This window comes from Oreochromis aureus, linkage group 3, assembly GCF_013358895.1.
Source record: "Oreochromis aureus strain Israel breed Guangdong linkage group 3, ZZ_aureus, whole genome shotgun sequence".
NCBI classification, from domain to species: Eukaryota; Metazoa; Chordata; class Actinopteri; order Cichliformes; family Cichlidae; genus Oreochromis; species Oreochromis aureus.
Window position 1 is genome coordinate 88181250 of NC_052944.1, and position 17979 is coordinate 88199228.

A 17979-nucleotide genomic window follows, 5' to 3' on the forward strand; every position below is an offset into this window, starting at 1 on the left:
AAAGTTGAGCATGCTTCCTGTGACTGATGAAGAAAAGAGGAGCTGAGCTGGCTTACGGGAAACCACCGGGGAGAAGATGGAAGCCGGTGTCCTTTTACTTTTGTCACAAGTTGTCAAATAGAACATTTGTGGTTTTGAAACTGATGTATGTGATGACGCAATGAGGGGGCGTCACTAAATATACTCTGATGCATATAAAACTGTATTTTGAAGTCTGGGCGAAGAGATTTTGATGCTGTTTGTATACAGTGTCCATCTCCCACGCCATGCGTGTGCTTCATTAAAATCATTCGTTGACTCCAACTGACTGGGTCAGTGTGTTATTCCGATCTCCCACATCTCTCTCGTCCTCAAAATGAACCTTAACAATCTATATCGGACAACCATCCACCTAAAAGTAGCGAAGTAAAGTCTGAAAATCTGTTGAAAAGTAAAAGGCCACAGGGAAAGCTAAAGGCTAGGCCTGAAACTCTGATTGTGGGTGACTCTGCCGTAAAGGATGTACAAAGGATGTGCGGTAAGAACACTAAAGTCCTCTGCTTTCCTAAGGATATGGTCAACAACCTGAAGGAGAGAATTCTTCAGATTGCAGATGAATATCCAACTGTGACAAACATTGTTCTGCATACAGGGTCAAACGATGTGTCCAAACAACAGTCGGAGGCTCTGAAACGGGACTTTTCTGGATTATTACATACTGTAAACTCTCTGAATGCAGCTGTATTCATCAGTGGACCTGTACCGCCCGTCAGAGGAGGAGACGAGAGATTCAGCAGGTTGTTTGCACTGAATAAATGGCTCATATCAGCATGTACTGACCACTCAGTGCATTTTATCAACAACTTTAATATTTTTTGGGAACGCAGGCATCTGTTTAAAGCAAACGGATTTAATTTTAACAAGTCAGGGGTGAAACTGTTCACCTCCAACTTGTTTTATTCCATACGTCATCCATCTGTGCTTGGTGCCAAGGCTGAGATAAACGAGGAGTTATCTCATAAAGAGGAACAAACAGTACTCCAAGAACAGACAAAGCCCAGCAGAAACTGTTATGTTTCAAAAATATAGGGAAGGAAACACAGGAGGAATGCAAGTAACCACACTGGTCCAAAGGGTAAAGACGATGATTTTAATGAAATGACACGCGTGGGAGAATGAGCGGACTCTGTAAGCAGACAGCCCCACAATCTCATCCTCCTAACATCAAAATACAGTTTTATATGCATCAGAGTATATTTAGTGATGCCCCCTCATTGCGTCATCACATACATCAGCTTCAAAACCACAAATGTTCTATTTGACAACTTAAGGCACAATTAAAAGTACACTGGCTTCCATCTTCTCCCGGTGGTTTCCGTGAAGCCAGCTCCGCCTCGCATCGTGCATCTACTGCTTCATCAGTCAACTCTCACCTACACCCTAACAGCGTGTGTGTGTGTATGTGTGTGTATGTCTGTCTGTGCGTGCACAGAGTGTGCATCTGCTCTCTGCACCTTAGTTGACCCCAACCCAGGCAACCAGACTAAGGCCATCCTGTGTTGTGATGATCTTAACTTCTATGTAAACTGTATAAACCAAATGTTTCAATCTAACACCACTACTTAAAGTTTAATCAGCGATAAATGCATAAAAGACACCCTACTCTTAACTTGCACTTAGACTCTGGTTTTGGTTTCACTTTTGCAAAGCCTGCAACTTCAAAAGCCTATAACTTCCTGTCTCATTTCGGGTTATAGATTCAACTCAACAGTTTGAAGTGGTTATAACTGGACCTGTAATAAAGACTGATATGATACCAATATGTTTGAACATTTGAATGCAATATCAATACCTCTTGTATACATATGCTTGCTATATGTTTATGATGCAACAGTAATGACAGTAATAACAGTAATAACAAAATAATAAAAATAGAATTAATAAAAATAAAATAATACATGGAAATAATAAAAATAACAAAAAATAATACTTCGTTCCCAACAAAACCTTGAGGAGGAGCTCCATCTGCCTCCACCCGGGAAGAGCCTCAGAAAGGAGAGATGTCTGAGGCAAGAAGAGGGGTCCCTATTTGCCTCCAACTCTCTCAACAACACCAACGACCAGGACCAGGGACCACGACCTTCCCCAGTCCCCGGAACCCCTGACAGGCCATCACCCTCCTCCCCCTCCCTTTCTCCCTCATCCCCACACCTGAAATTCACTGAGGAGATGATGGAGCGGGTCAATGCTGGGCTCAGATCTACCCCCGGCCCAATCCCTTTTGTCCCCATAAACCCCCACCAGAGAAGCCAAAGGTTCGCCATCGAGCCCTGCCCTCAACAGAGCAATCGGTTACATTGCGCAGCCTCTCCCCTTAGTTCCTCCTTACCACCTTCATGCTCTGTCTCTGCAGTCTGATGTGTGATGTGGAGGGTCCGGGCTGCGAGGATTATGGCAGTGGTGACTTTTCCCAGGAGAAGCTGGGACCCTGTTTATTAGAAGGTTTTAACATTTCAGTACTTTTAGGTGACAGAAGGAGACATGTGGCCTGGTCAAAACACAGAGAGCTGCACTCTAAAAGATCTTTAAATATAGTAAACATACCTTGTGTGCCACAGACTGCTCCCAAACACAAGGGGCAAATAATACCTCTAAAACACTTAAGTTGGCTTTATTAAACGTTAGAGCTTTAGCTGGGAAAACATATTTAATTAATGATTTAATCACTGAGCACAACCTTGATTTTATGTTTTTAACTGAAACTTGATGGACCAAAGTAACAGTGAAGCTGTTCTCATCGAGACGACCCTCCTAACTACATCTTGATGCATTCTCAATCATCCAGGAAAGTAAATCTCCAAAAGTTGAATCTGTTCATCTGGACGTAGCGTTTTTGTGGAGAAACGTTTCGTCACTCATCCAAGTGACTTCTTCAGTCTCAGCTGACTACAGGTTTCCCCAAACCTTATAAACAGTACATTTGCATAATGACTGAAACCAGCCCACTGAAGGAACAATGGGCTGTGAGGTCAGTTCCTTAATCATAATTATGCAAATTCCCATGACCATTGATCAACAATCACTGACCAAAACCCACTGATCAAAGAACACTGATCAATGGCCATGAGTACCATTCACAGAGAGAGTTTCGAATGGCTGCAATCACAGCATTGTAAGATGGCGAAAGATGTACCCTTAGGCCCCTCCTCGATTCAGAGATGGTCTTTCCTTTTCACGTAAATGGCCTCCTTGACTCCGGCGCTCAAACCAGGAGCACAAACTGGGTGTCATCAGGACGCTACAACACAGAGCGAACACCGGCTACATAGGGGATGACAACGTTGTTGCGCCTGTCTTTCTTATCCTCCTCGCTGGTGTCTGATCTTCTTTTCTGTGACTCTTTGCTGACTTTATGAACGCCCAGTTAGGATAACCACATGTTTTGAGTGCTTCCTTTACGTGTGTGTGTTCCTTCTTTTTTCCCTCAGGCTTAGAGGGAACATGTTCTGCCCGGTGGTGTAGGGTCCTGATTACTCCAAGTTTGTGTTCCAGAGGGTGATGGGAGTCAAAGAGGAGGTACTGGTCCGTGTGTGTGGGCTTCGGTAAACTTCAATGTTGAGGTTGCCGTTCTCTTCAATGTGCACGGGGCGCAGTCCAGGAAAGGCAGACAGACTGTCTGCCACCAGCGAGGGAGGATAAGAAAGACAGACGCAACAACGTTGTCATCCCCTATGTAGCCGGTGTATCAGAGAAACTCAGGAGAGTTTTCTCCAAGCACGACATCCCAGTGTACTTCAGACCCAGCAACACACTCAGACAGAAACTGGTTCACCCGAAAGACAAAACTCCAAAACACAGACTTAACAACGTGGTGTATGCTGTACAGTGCAGCGAGGAATGCCCAGACTCTACATTGGAGAGACCAAACAGCCACTTCACAAGCGCATGGCACAACATAGAAGAGCCACCTCCACAGGACAAGACTCAGCAGTCCATCTGCATCTTAAGGATAAAGGTCACTCTTTTCGAGGATGCCAATGTTCACATATTGGACAGAGAGGACAGATGGTTTGAAAGAGGAGTGAAAGAGGCCATCTATGTCCACTGTGAGCGACCATCTTTGAACAGAGGCGGTGGTTTACGACACCAACTGTCTGCCATCTATAATCCAGTTTTGAGATCCCTCCCCAGACGCTTTAACGCCCACTCACATCCTGGGCCATCTGACCTCAGGAATTCACATGATACGGTGGGGCCAGGTTTCACAATGAGCTCACCCGAAACCCGGGCTGATTAGGTCCCATACCCGCTTTCACACCTTGGTTCATGTGATTAGAGGATCACCAGGGGGTCCTTTGTCCCTCTTTGGGGGGATACTCCCACTGGGTTTAAATCTGGGACTCTCGGCCATTTGACCTTAGAACTGAAGAAGCTTCTCGGATGAGAGGTGAAACGTCTTCAAGCAACTTAAAGAAGTCCAGACGCTTTTCTTTGCAAACTCCTTTGACAACATATCAATCTGTCAATCCTTTCCGTGTCCGGGCCGGGTGAGGTTTCCCGTGTTGAGTCAAATTAAGCCACAGGCTCCACTCCTCTGGCTCACCCCGAGCCGCGTGCTGTCCACCCTTACAGTGATCACACGGTTGCTGAAACAGTAGCCTACAATCAACGGCTGCAGCCCTCCTGCTGCCAGCTGTACACATCAACACCAAAAACAACAACAGCACAAGCAGCGCACAGGTTTTAAGCTGGTGAGGCATCATTGTAGATGCAGTGAAGGTGAGTCCATCTCACCTGCAGCAGCACCACGAGCCGCCACAATAATAAGACCTTTTTTATTTAATTATAAATAAATTCTTTCTCCTAATTATGTCCTGGGTTTTAGCTAATTAATAATACCAAAGGAAACATCACAAAAACACTTAAGGTCATGAAAATTAATTGCGATTTAGTAATTCACTGAGGCATCCACCTTATTTATTTAAAAGTATCGTATCGGTATTGGTATCGCGATACTGGTTCGAATTTACTTGGTATCGGATCGATACCAAAATATGCAGTATCGCACACCACTACCATCAAGCGGTGCAACCGTAGCTGAGCAAAGTCGTACTGAAACATTTGACAGATTTTCGAGCACCGTGTACATAAAATTGTTTCGAGGTCAGTAAACACAACCAGAGTTACATAAGGTACATAAGGAGCACTGTCGAACAAAGGATTGATTTTAGGTGTGCAGTATTTTATGCCCGCTAGCATGCTCTACCAAAAATAGGCTTTGTTGTGTATCTGACAGACGAAAGTCAAACTAGTTCCACACCACTGAAGTTGCAGCATTTTTACAAACCAGTTCTGGTTCATCCGTTTCATTTAACGACCCACTTTCTCTTCTCGCCGCCATGTGCTTATGTAAACATATGCACTGCGCATGCGCGTTTTACCCATATTCTATCCAATATTTCATTTTCCTATCATTGCCCAAAATTACACCGGTATTACCGTGAACGGTATGATATAGCCCAGCCCTACACGTGTCAATATTTATGTCTCCAGATTGTTTGTATAGTGAGCTGTTAAGAGATTTTGGGGTTTTTATTATGTTATGCTTAAAAGTACGTTTCATTATCTAAATGTGTTTGCTCTTTTCAGTATTCAGCTTAAACTCTGTGCACACTTTGTGCAGACTCCTAAATGGGGAAGTTACACTCTGTACTCAGAGTCTGCACGCAGCAGCTATTTTATCTCTTCCTGTATCACTTCCTGTATGTGCTTTCAATAAAAGACTACTTTATGCTGCAGGCGAGAGTCTCTCTGAGTCTCCCCATGTACACGTAAAACCTGTCTCTGAGCGTTTTATTCCGACCTGGGTTGCAATTCAGGAAAACTCCTGACATGAGCCATTAAGACTGTACTCTTGGTACAGTTTTTATTTTTGCTGCTTTTGTCTTACACTGTCAAATAAACACAGATTTGCAGCGTTTGTATGTGTGTGCAAAAGCAAATGTGCCAGGCCTCAAAGACAATGGGTGGTTTGCACAACAAAAGCAGGATGTGAATCGAGCATATGACCTGTACAAATCTCAGCAGGGGTGATCAGTGGCGGTCCTAGCCTGTTTGGCGCCCCGGGCGAACACTCCCTCTGCCCCCCCCCCCACACACACACACACACATAAAACATATTAAGGATTATACATTAACATAAAACTGTTGTCGGAACCATACTGAATTTCGCCAGAGAAACACACACACACACACACACACACACACACACACACACACATATGAAGAGAGAGAGAGAGAGAGAGTATGGATTGTATGCAAACGGCTACCAAACAGCCATCATAATTCATCATACAATGAGAACAGGACAAATCAACAATTGACAATGATTAATTAATATTAAAGTCTGTAACATAATGTCTTGTTTGGAATTTAGTCTGTTACTGTTACTATTTTTACCATTTCTTATTGGAGCAACTGTAATCCACATTATTTCCTTAGGGATTAATAAAGTATGATTCTGATTGTTTCAGGATGACCTGCCATTATCCAATCACACATCTGCTTATCTGTATCTTTTGCTCGTTTCTCCTCCTCTTCTTTTCTCTTTTTTCTAAACTAAGCACCTGATGGCTTTGAACTTTTCTTGTCCATCTTCCATTTTGCACTCCATCCTCCAACCCGAGGATCACCACAACATAACCTAACAGACCTACACCTTAGTTCACAGATTCACTTTGTCTAAGGTGTATTTCTGGGATTTCACACAACCCAGGATTCAAATCATGAATACATAATGGGCTTGGATTTACATTATTATGAATGAAATGTGCTCTATTTGGAAGCAGCCGGCCCCCCTCCCCTTTCGACGCGTTGTGTGTGAGACTTTAAATCATCAAACTGTAAATTATAAATTTTAAATTGTCATTGATCCCTTTACCCCGAGTCCTAAAGTGTATATTTATTTTCTTACTCTTCTTATAGTTATTATTTGTTTACTTGCACTGCTGTAACTGGAGCCCCGTCGTCTCGTCTCTATATACTCGACTGTATGTAGCGGAGATGACAATAAAGTTTACTTTGACTTCAGCAGCGAGCAGGCGCACCGAGGGCTCTCGCGCTCACTTTTCGCGTATTGAATTTCGAAAAAACACCGGTGCAAATTATAAGTCTGTATCATGATGTCTGGTGTTTTCGTGTTTGTTGGTTTGTTTTTATTTTGTTTTATTTTGCGAGTTGATTAGATGCTGCTCCAGCCAGCCAGAGAATCCCCCGCCGCCCCGCCCTCTCCTCGCTGTGCCGCAAGCAGCAGGTGCACCTCGCAAACGGAGGGCACCCTTACTCCCAGCAAATGGGCGATAGAAAACCGATCGGTGCCTATGCCATTCCCAATATGCGCTGGCTGATGTCGGGGCAGCATGAGTACGAGCAATTTTTTTTTTTTTTTTTGCCGATGCCCGTGATGCCGCCCCCCACCACGATGCCGCCCCGGGCAACCGCCCGTGTCGCCCGTATCTAAAACCGCTACTGGGGGTGATTAACACCTCGGGACTTGCATCAGAAAATAAAAAAGTCAGTAATTCTAGTAGGTGTTGGGTTCAAGGGATTTCTGCAAATGTGCGCAGGGTTAGTAAATCTAGTGTTAAAGTTAGCTCGGTGCTTACCTTTAGATGAGCCCACAAACCGAGAGAAACTCCGTGATGAAGCTGGAACTCTTTCCAAACAGGAAACAGGTCAGGGAGCAGAGACCCACGTGGTTCACGCTGATCTCAGCTACGATCCAGGAGACAAGGGTGTGCAGATCGATGCAGATATCGATCCAAACGTTGGTAGTGGTATATGATCGATACTTTAGTTTGTTTCTCTCCTGGAGGTTCACTATTTACTCGCTGTGGATGAAACAGCAGCTCTGTCTGTGTGAACACTTCTTCTTATGCGGCAGACGCACTTTGCTCCGCCCCTTCTTCCTGCCCTGCTGGGATTTGTTACTGTGCCGTCACGTGACTCAGATGCGCTCAGAAGACGCATTTGGACTGCAGAGAGAGAGAAAGTGGAGCAACATGTGGAGATATTTTATGACTGTAAATGAAAATGCTGGAGAACAGCTGGAAGGCTGTCAAGCCACAGGGGACCACAACAAGCTGTAGAGTTCAGCTTATTTTTCACACCTCAGTTAAATGCTTTGACTGAAGTCTCACTGCACACACTCAAACTTAGTGTTTGTGTACACCTTGGTCATTATAACCTGACACTGATCAGTGCTGCTCTGACGACCACACTCACATCCATGTAATCATTTAACTGGGATGATCTGGATTTACTGCACAATGCTGAATGTGTCCTTACAGTACAGGGAATAACTCTCTCTGTGTTCCTGTAGAGAAACTCTGGGTTTGTGTGCTGACGAGCATCACTCACAGTATGATACAAAGGCTCACTCATACCTTTCCACACATGTGACAAATTCAAAAAGATGCTGAAACCTTTAGAACATCACAAACTACACATTGTTGTACTCTTTTAGGATGGAACAGCTTTCAGATTTATTTACTTGAAGGATAAAAGATCTTTTAAGAATTTTGCATTCAAGAGGAGAATGTTTAAATAAGTCATGTAAATGAGAATTTCAAAGTTGGTGGCTGCAGTATATACAAATTGGTGTATCTCAAAAATAAAACTATGAAGACACTCAAAATTAATTTGGAAACTGTTTTATGCAACTTTTTTACATTTACAATTTTGAGGGATGAACCTCTGAAATTACTTTAACTAGAAATTTGTGTAAAAATACCACTATTGCAATTTATGTAGTTACTGATGACTTAATGCATACATATGATTAAAATTTGGGATATAATGGTTGTATTGATGTATAGCAACTTAAAATACTCCCAGAAATGGCACTACAACATGTAAAAATATAAAGATAAGCTCAGGCGGACTGGGTTCTTTAGTAGGTCTAAAGGGTCAAACTGCGTCCTCACATCATGAATATGAAGGGTTGTAGTGGGAGAAGGTGGTGTGAAATCCTCATAGCTGTGGAGTGAGGAGGGGGCTCCTGTGGGTGAAGTCTTTGATGGTGGTGATGGCTCTGTGCTGGTGGGAGTGGGGAGGTGGGGGGATCAAATGTTTGATTAAACGGATGAAAAAGGCATTTCTTCCATATAATTATCACTTTTTAAAATCTTTAGCAACTTCAAGTTTGTCAGTGTGCTGAGGTCACAGAAACGAGAAAAGAAGTTTGACACTTCAGAGCACATGTGTCAAACTCACACATCTGGCCCGGCAGACATTTATATCTGGCCCGCGAGATCATTTTATATAGATTTATTATCATTGTTATGCATGGCCCGGCAATATGAGGCGTTAATAACACACAAACTACAGATCCCATAATGCAGCGCTGCAGCCTCCTTACTGAACGCTAGGCTAACTGGGAACATTCCCGCGTCAATCAAGTCCAACGTGTGTTAGCTAGCACCTCACAATGGCAAAGAGAAAAGTTGATTCTGAAAACAGAGCCTGTCAGCACCGGTGGGAGACTGATTGTTTACAAACATTGCTGGTAAACCCGTGTGTCTTATTAGTGGAGCTAATGTGGCTGTAATTAAAGAATTTAATTTAAGACGGCACTATGAGACAAAACGTCAGGATAAGCTGAAAAACCTGAATGCAGAGCAGAAACTACAGAAAGTAGAAGAGCTAAAGAAGAATCTGACATTTCAGCAGACTTTTGTCACCAGAGCAAAATCACAAAGTGAAGCTGTTGTGAAAGTTTTATTGTAGCAGAGGAGAAAGCCAAATCAGCCCGGACATTTACCGAAGGAGAGTTTCTGAAAAGCTGCATGATGAAGGTGTGCGACGCCTTGTGTCCAGAATTTAAATATCAAAATAAAAGTGCCAGCTCTACCACACACGAGAGCACACTAGTCCGCGCACACAACGAAGAAGAATAAAAAGAGGGTGACCTGCAGTCATGACACAACAGGCGCCACCATGCGGCGATGAACTGCATTACAACACGCCACTGCTGAGTAAGTGTATTTGTAATGTTTTATCATCGTCAGTTTGATCAATAAACAAGTTCAGGGCGCTGAGAGTTTAGTTTGGAGATAAGAGCTGTTTGAGCAGTGCAGCTCCCTCAGACAATACATATGCCAGTGAAAGTAAAACCAGTTAACCTGGAAGACAGGACACTGCTGTTCACGTGAAACCGAAAGTAAACAGTATAGCTGGTGTTACTCCCCCCACTGTGTTTTATCCACGGCTCCAAATATGAGATATAAATCCCCAAATATTAAGACAACAATGAGAAGTATTTGGATTTAACGGGTTGCTGTTTCTTGCAGGAGATTGAAGATGCTGCTGTTGCTCCTGCTCCTCACGAGTGGTAAGAAACTCTTACTATGTTATATACTATATGTAAACAATGTTTATCTTGCACTCAGACCGAAGTTTGATCATTATCGCACAGGTAGATACACGCAGTGTGTGAAATTACCGATGTAATGATGGCTTTAATGTAGGAGAGCGAGGGGTGGTGTGAGAAAGTCTGGACCGACTTTGTGTTGAACGTTTGAGCTTTGAGAGGCTAACTAGCCGTGCTAAGCTAGCTCGGTGACAGGTCATGGCTGCAGATAAAAGGCTTTATTGACAGGTCCGATAATCCTTTATATCACAACAACATCATTCTCAGACAGGTAACAGGAAGATGCAATGAAGTGGCCACCTATATCCAGTGATGGGAATAACGGCGTTACAAGTAACGGCGTTACAAACGGCGTTACTTTTTTCAGTAACGAGCAGTGTTGGGTAAGTTACTTTAAATTAGTAACTTAGTTACATTACTAGTTACTTCTCTAAAAAAGTAACTCAGTTACTTCAAGTTACTCGTTACTTTCAAAGTAACTAGTTACTAGGGAAAGTAACTTTGGTTTTACTCAGAATTCTCTTGTTAATGTGTTGCTTCCGTAACTGGATACCCAGCCAGATTGCCAGTCTTCTAGCTTGCTTACTTGCCACAAGTCCACTGTGCCACCTACCAATAGAAAGGAAAAAATAATGTGCACATTTCCACGAGAGAAATCCCACGCCTGGACCGTCATTGACCGCCGCCATGATTCTAGCCTGCTTTTTACATCCAACACAAAAACTGCAGTCGTGTTGCTTTTGATTGTACTCAGAACTTGGAAATTCTGCCTTCTGAATAGGAAGATGTAGGTAACACCAGACTGCAGATGAGCTGCATACAGAGCTGGACTGGGACAAAACAATCGTCCCGGGCATTATAGGAAAAATCATAAAGCCTTTGAATGAAAATAAACACTGTTGTGACAGTGATGTACACTGTTCTGATGGTATATATGTATCAATCTATCAATTGTTTGTTGTAAGACTCAGATAATTATTTTTTTAAAAGCGAGACATTTTAAATGAGAATAATAGAGAAAAGTATTTCCTTGTCCCCCCCTTTCCCTGTTAATGCCCTACCTGGCCCCCTGGCAAAACTTTGCTAGACCCGCCCCTGCACAGTTACCAGCTGTCAGCTACATAGAAAAGGATCCTGGTGTTGTTGTGTCTCAGAAACAGTTCATAACTTCCCTTCAACTCATTCATGTCACCTAAAAGGTAAACCTGTTTCTCCATCACCTGTTCAGCTCTGATGATTCAGTAAGGACATCTCCTGGTTTCATCTGCATGTTTCCTCTCACCACATATCCAAACCGATATCATGACCAGCAGCTTTACAGCTGTGGCTCCAGCAAACATCAGCTGATACTAGAAATTAATATTAAATAAATTCTAACAACAGCTGATCAAGCTTAAACGTGCTGCTGTTGTTTAACGCGACATCCGCTGGTTTCCTCTTTCTGGGGCAAAGTGGGCGATAAACAAACAAGAGAGAAAAGCCGATCAGCTGATCACTGATCAGTTTCGTGATTGAAGTAGAAACAGGAGAGGAGAGAATGAGAGAAGAAGAGGCAGCTGTGCAGCTTCAGCTTTGTGTCTTTTTCATTGTAGCTGAAGTCCGGGACAAACTGTGTTCCTTTTCACCTCAGTACGAAACGCGTAATATTTTCTCTGAATACCAGACGATTCTGTTTTTTACGGGACGGTTGGCAACTCTAATAATTAACCGTATGAACCAAATAAAGTTCAGCATCAGTAACATAGCACCCACCCAGCTGTATACAGTAGAAACTCCGTCATGCTAGCTAGCACGCAGTACGAAAATGTCAGCATAACGAAAATAAACTCCACCTAAACTTGGTTTATATCTGACCCAGACAGACTGCAGCTCATCACTTCTTACCTGAAGTTCAGTTCGCCTGACACGCGGACCGGCGGCCGCTTCGGGTCTCTCCTCTTGCCTCCCTTTTCCTTCATCCACCTGCTGGCCTCCACCACTTGCTAATGTTATTGAATCTGTGGAAGCTCCACGATATCCACCACACGAAGTAACGAGTAACGAGCCTATCTAAATCCCAGTAACGAGTAACGCGTTCCTGGTTTTGGCATAATAACTAGTTACCGTGCTCGTTACCACAATAATAACGTAGTTACTGTAACGCGTTACTTAATAACGCGTTAGTCCCAACACTGGTAACGAGTAATCTAACTAATTACTATTCCTATCGTTACAACGCCGTTACAGTTACTAACAAGGAAACGCGGTCCGTTACTATTTTTCAACAAACAGACGGTTGAAGCTGTGTTCAGCTTACCGCATCTTATATCAGCTGCAGGAAGTGGCTGTAAGTAATCTGGACGCTACAGCTTTAAGCAGCTGCGCGCTCCCGCGGACGGTAATCACGAGCACTGTCTAGCACAACACCTGGAGCCAAGGAGGCAAAACAATCGCCCGAGTGCTGCTGTTTGACTGAGGAAGAATAAAGTAGTCGTGGTAAGCCAATCACATGACCACTTAAAGACAAAGCAACAAGGTGGCATATACCAGTTTTTAAATTGTGTCAATAGGCCACGTAAAACCAGAGTCATGATAAACAATATACGCGGCGTTTTTTCCTCAATAGTTTCACCACGTTAGCGCTAGCAAGCACTCTCTGCTTATGAGCAAAAAACTAAACAAAAAAAGTTTTAGGAGTGACGGCGAGAGAAAGAGAGAGAGGGAGAGAGAGAGAGTTTTGAGATGTGAGAGATTTGTGACGTTTAGCGTGTTTGGAGTGTGTAGTTAATGTGTTGTCTTGTGTAGTTAGTGTGCAGTGTTGTGGATAGTTTTGTGTTGTGTGTCAGAACAATGAGGCGACTGCTGTCTCCAGGTAGAAACAGCAGTGATACACCTGCTGCTGTCAGACCTGCAGGTATCAGGCTGTGATGTTCTCCTTTATAGTGGACAGAAATATTTTTTTGGAGTGGCACAAATAATTTGTGTGACATCTTATTGAAGAACAGCTGATTGTTCTGTAAATAGTTTGAAATGGTTATTTTAAAAGGGTAAAGGTAAATGGATGCAAATAACTTTGTTGTTTGCAAAACTTGTGCATAGGATTTTAAAATTGACAATTAATATTTGCATTTGAAGTTATGAAATATGATTCATTAATCATGTTTATAGTTGTTACAGTAAAAATATAACTTTTTCTACTCTGATTTTATGTTTTTTGTCTGATTTTAGATCAATTCTGGTTATACAGTATGACAAAATGAGAACATAACTGTAAATTCAGGCACGTGAGGTTGTGCTAAAAAGAATGATACCAAACAAGGCAAAGTAAATAGTTTTTAAAGGTAAAATGTGGAGGGAAAATCAAGAATAGTAAAAAAATGGCCAATTATACTCTGAACCCCACAGGGTAAAACGTTTTTTTTTTTTTTTTAAGTAACGCAATAGTTACTTTTCCAAGTAATTAATTACTTTTAGAATATTGTAACTCAGTTACTAACTCAGTTACTTTTTTGAAGAAGTAACTAGTAACTATAATTGAATTACTTTTTCAAAGTAACTTGCCCAACACTGCCTATATCGGCTATTGTTGCCAAAGTGTGTCAATGTTAACTGAAGCTGCGAGTCCCAGTTCTGCCCTGGTCCTCCCCCATTAGGACATGCCTAGAAAAAGCTCCGTTTGGAGGCATCCTTGTAAGATGCATGAACCAGCTCAGCTGGCATCTTTTGATACGGCAGGACTCTAAGCCTAAATCATAATATAAGATGAGTAACAGTATGGTGGACATTAGGTAAGGCTGCACTTTTGCAGCGATCTTGTTTAGAAAACTATTTTGTATCAGTAATATGTTTTCTTTTGTCTGTTAATAATCTTGTTGAACTGCACATGATTATTTGCAGCTAGCAGGTTGTTAATGCTATCCACCAAGTCTAAAAACAGCATGTTAATACTTGGAGATCCTGAAGGCTGCTCCAAAAATGATGACAGGTGCTTTTGTTTGTGTAAGAAAGCTCCGCAGAACAGATGCGACACTTAACCTGCATAAAATGAAATAAATAATTTACACTGCAAGTCACATTGCTGTTTTTCCTATTCTGATAGATCACACTGAAACAAAGACAGACAAACTATTACCTTATTTGCAGTTAAAAGATCAAAATGATCCCACACAGCAGAAACATTTATTTTTCTTTCGGGCTCCATTTTGTAACGGAGAGATGTGTGTTTGTATTTGTTGTAGAAAGATATGTTTTTTTTTTTTTTTATCTTTGCGAGAGTACTTTTGTGTGTTTTTTGGTGGCGACTCATTCCGTTAACAAATGCGGATGCGGTACCTTTTAAACACAGTTTGGCGCGTTGGCAATGAGCGATACAGCAGCTGTATCGATCACGTGACTTTTTCTTAAAGCGACGCACGCACCGATACAGGTATGGGCAGAAATCTGTGTAAAATAAGAAAAATAATAATAAAGATAAAAGATGAAGTAACAAGTTTTTTGTTTGTTTGTTTATTCCAAATGATCATCCAGATGTCTGTGACATGTGATGACAAACACCATAATGGAAGGCCTTAGTCATCACATGCTTAAACTCATCATATATTTTTGCATATGCTGAACAGGCAGTCAGACATGCTGTAACTGTGGGGTAGAAAACTGCATAAACACCATACGGCAGGGGTCTCAAACTCCAGTCCTCAAGGGCGCATGGAAAAGTTGCATGACACCGGCCTTCGAGGAATGGAGTTTGAGACCCCTGTCATATTCCATATGACAGGTTTTGGTTGAACTTCATGAAGACTCTGAAGTTTCTCTTCTCTTCTGGCAGGACAGGAATGTCGCCTTGTCCTGTGAGCTACCGTAAGGATGTACTTAGAGTAGAACTGGAGTGTCACCGGCCTCAGGCTCTTCACCTTTTCAAAGACAAAGCAGTCATTTAGATAAAATATTAGATATTGTTTACCTGTAAATGCACAAAGAGAATTTAGAAATGTAATTATTGTCAAGAGTGAACAAGCACTGATAGTGTAATTTACAGCTGTGGCCAAACGTTTAGAGAATGAGAAGTGTTGTTTATTTACAAAGTTTGCTGTTTCAGTGATAGTTGTATATCATATTATATCACTTCAAACAGAGGTGATCCAGTAATGCTGCACTAATGAATAAGACTAACTATTCACTTTAGCTAAAGTTATTAAGTTAGCTAAAGAGTTGGGATGCCGTGTAAGACATAAATAAAGCTCAAATACAAAGGTTTGGACAGCGTTTTGCATGTTTCCTTACTGTAGGGGTCTCTGCAAGCATACAGGGCTCTGAGAGGGTACAAGATGACAACTTTGGAATTCTACTAGAAACAGTCGATCATATTTGTTTGTCAAAGCTGAATCCAGGGCAAACTAGGCTAAATTAGCGTTTTTAGCTAGCAGCTACAATAAGCATAAAGGTTACTGTACGGCTATCATTTGTTAACATGACACTTGTTCTTATACATGTAATACATTTATTACCAACCTGAGAGTTTATCCGCTGGTCATTCGACATGACGAATGACTTCTGAAGTCTTAATTCAGCTCAAGACGCTGTAGATTCCGTCAGTAACGCTATCAGTCTGTAGTTCTATTAATCTGCGCTTGAACCGAACCGGATGTAAGTCCCAAAAACTGAATTTTGGAACTGAAATTGAATTGTAGAACTGAAACTGAATGGTGAGAAGTGAATGTGAAATTATTCGAGAGCTGAATTTTTAAAGGATAAAATGCAGTTTCAAAGCAAATCAATTCATTTTCAAACCATAAATTCAATTTCAAATTAGACTAATTCAAATTCAGTTTTCAAAAGCTTTCATTCAAGTTACAATTCAGATTCAATCCGAGTAATTCAAATTCAAATTTAACTTATTCAAATTCAGTTTCTGATGGCACAGATTTCTGCCCATATACAGGTTTCGCTCTGTGAGCTTGATACAAGCGTCGGTGCGTCAGTGTTGCTGGACCCATCACTAGTTTTTTGTATATTTGTGCACTAATTGATGCCATAGGCCAAGTTGTAATTTGGCATAGTAATTAGTGCAGCCATTGTGAGTTGCAGTTATTTGTTTGTGCAGTCTGTGCGTTTGTTTAATAGTTGATCCCATGTGCTGATTTGTATATTGGACAGTTGCATGTGGAATAAAAGGAGCAAATGTTACAGAAGTGTATTTTATGCGTTTATTGTTGCGCGTCATCTGTGTCCTCATGTTCAGCCTGCCGCAGCCTTTGGTTGGAGGAGCTGCAACAGTCTTGATTAGGGGTGCAACGGATCACGGTTGAGGCAGAGTTGCAATACAGGAAAACTCCTGACAAACTCCCTCAATGGAAAAATCAGAAATTAAAGGTTTGTTGTGTAAAAATAACACATTTAATCCTGACATCGTTTTAGTGGCTGGTGTGAGCTGCTTGTTGCTGCAGATCTTCTCAAACCTGGGTGGAGTTTTAAAACCGCCACTCTGAGTTCATTTTCAATGTCCAGCTTTGAACTGTAGTTTTTTTTATATTGATTGAAGCCCCAGCAGAAAAGACTACCTCACATAAGTAGGATGTGATAAAAGAAGTATGGCCAGCCTCTCTTACCTAGCAGTGGGTAAAATTTCTCCACTCCAATCCAAAATGCAGAAAGGGTCTGCTGCAATTTACCTCCAACTGATGAGGAAGAAAAAGCTTCTGTTGCCTGTTCAGCTCATGTTGTGCTTGGTTGTCCTCTCAGTCCCCCAGGTGGAGGTGGATTCAGGGGTGGAGTCTGTCCAGCTGCCTTTCAAAATCAGAGTTCGTCTGATTAAAAAACTCCCTAAAGTGGAGTGGACGGAGAACAAGAAGAAGGTCCATGTGTATAAGAACGGCTCTGACCAGCCTGAAGAACAGCACCAGGATTACAGAGATGAATGAAGACCTGCTGAAATCAGGAGACCTCAGTCTGAAACTGAAATATCCCACAGACGAGACACAAACACCTACACCTGCACCGTCTACAGCAGGGAGGGAAACATCCTGCTGAAGAAACAAGTGGAGCTTAAAGTCAGAGGTCAGAGCGTACATAGTTTTGCCTTGGATTTGATATTTGATATCATATTCATTTTTGACCTTTTTAAACAAATCTTTTTTCTCCAGCCTGATTTTTTTTTTTTTTAAATATTTTTTAACTAGAAATGCAGCAATGAGAATTATTGCAATACAACAACTAAAAATAATGGGTCAGTTACTGATGATACTAAAAACATTTTATCTGACCGTTTTGGAAAGCCATATTAAAGCCATATAAAGTGATGGCTGTTGACTAACCTTTTGCTTCGCTGCACCCAGATTTTTCAACCGCATCAATTAAGACCACATTTTTACATTTGCACTTTTCAGGGGAAATTGCCATACAGACAATATTGATTTGTAAATGATTAACTAACAATCTTGTCAACACAAAGTTCTTTATTTGAAGCAGATTTCTACAAGAAAGTTAAGTTACTGAAAAAGTGCTTAAAGTGCTTTGGCAATATTGTAGACAATGTTAAACTTAATCATCGTCTGATGACCTTTTTTGCTGCTGCCTGCAGCTTAAAGGCAGTGGGG

At 41.8% G+C, this 17979-nt stretch overlaps 1 protein-coding gene across 2 annotated transcripts in view; it reads left to right on the forward strand.

Annotated features, from left to right (window-relative positions):
• LOC120438424 (myelin-oligodendrocyte glycoprotein-like) overlaps positions 1–17740 on the forward strand; it is a 357354-nt gene extending 339614 nt beyond the window's left edge. Inside the window, exon 5 of one of the 2 annotated variants that reach the window (XM_039608846.1) lies at positions 17126–17740. In XM_039608846.1, the coding sequence (XP_039464780.1) occupies positions 17126–17304 (179 nt within the window). In that variant the 3' untranslated portion in view covers positions 17305–17740. The remainder of the gene's footprint in view (positions 1–17125) is intronic. The other variant, XM_039608843.1, reaches the window with a different exon arrangement.
• The last annotated feature ends 239 nt before the right edge of the window (positions 17741–17979 follow it).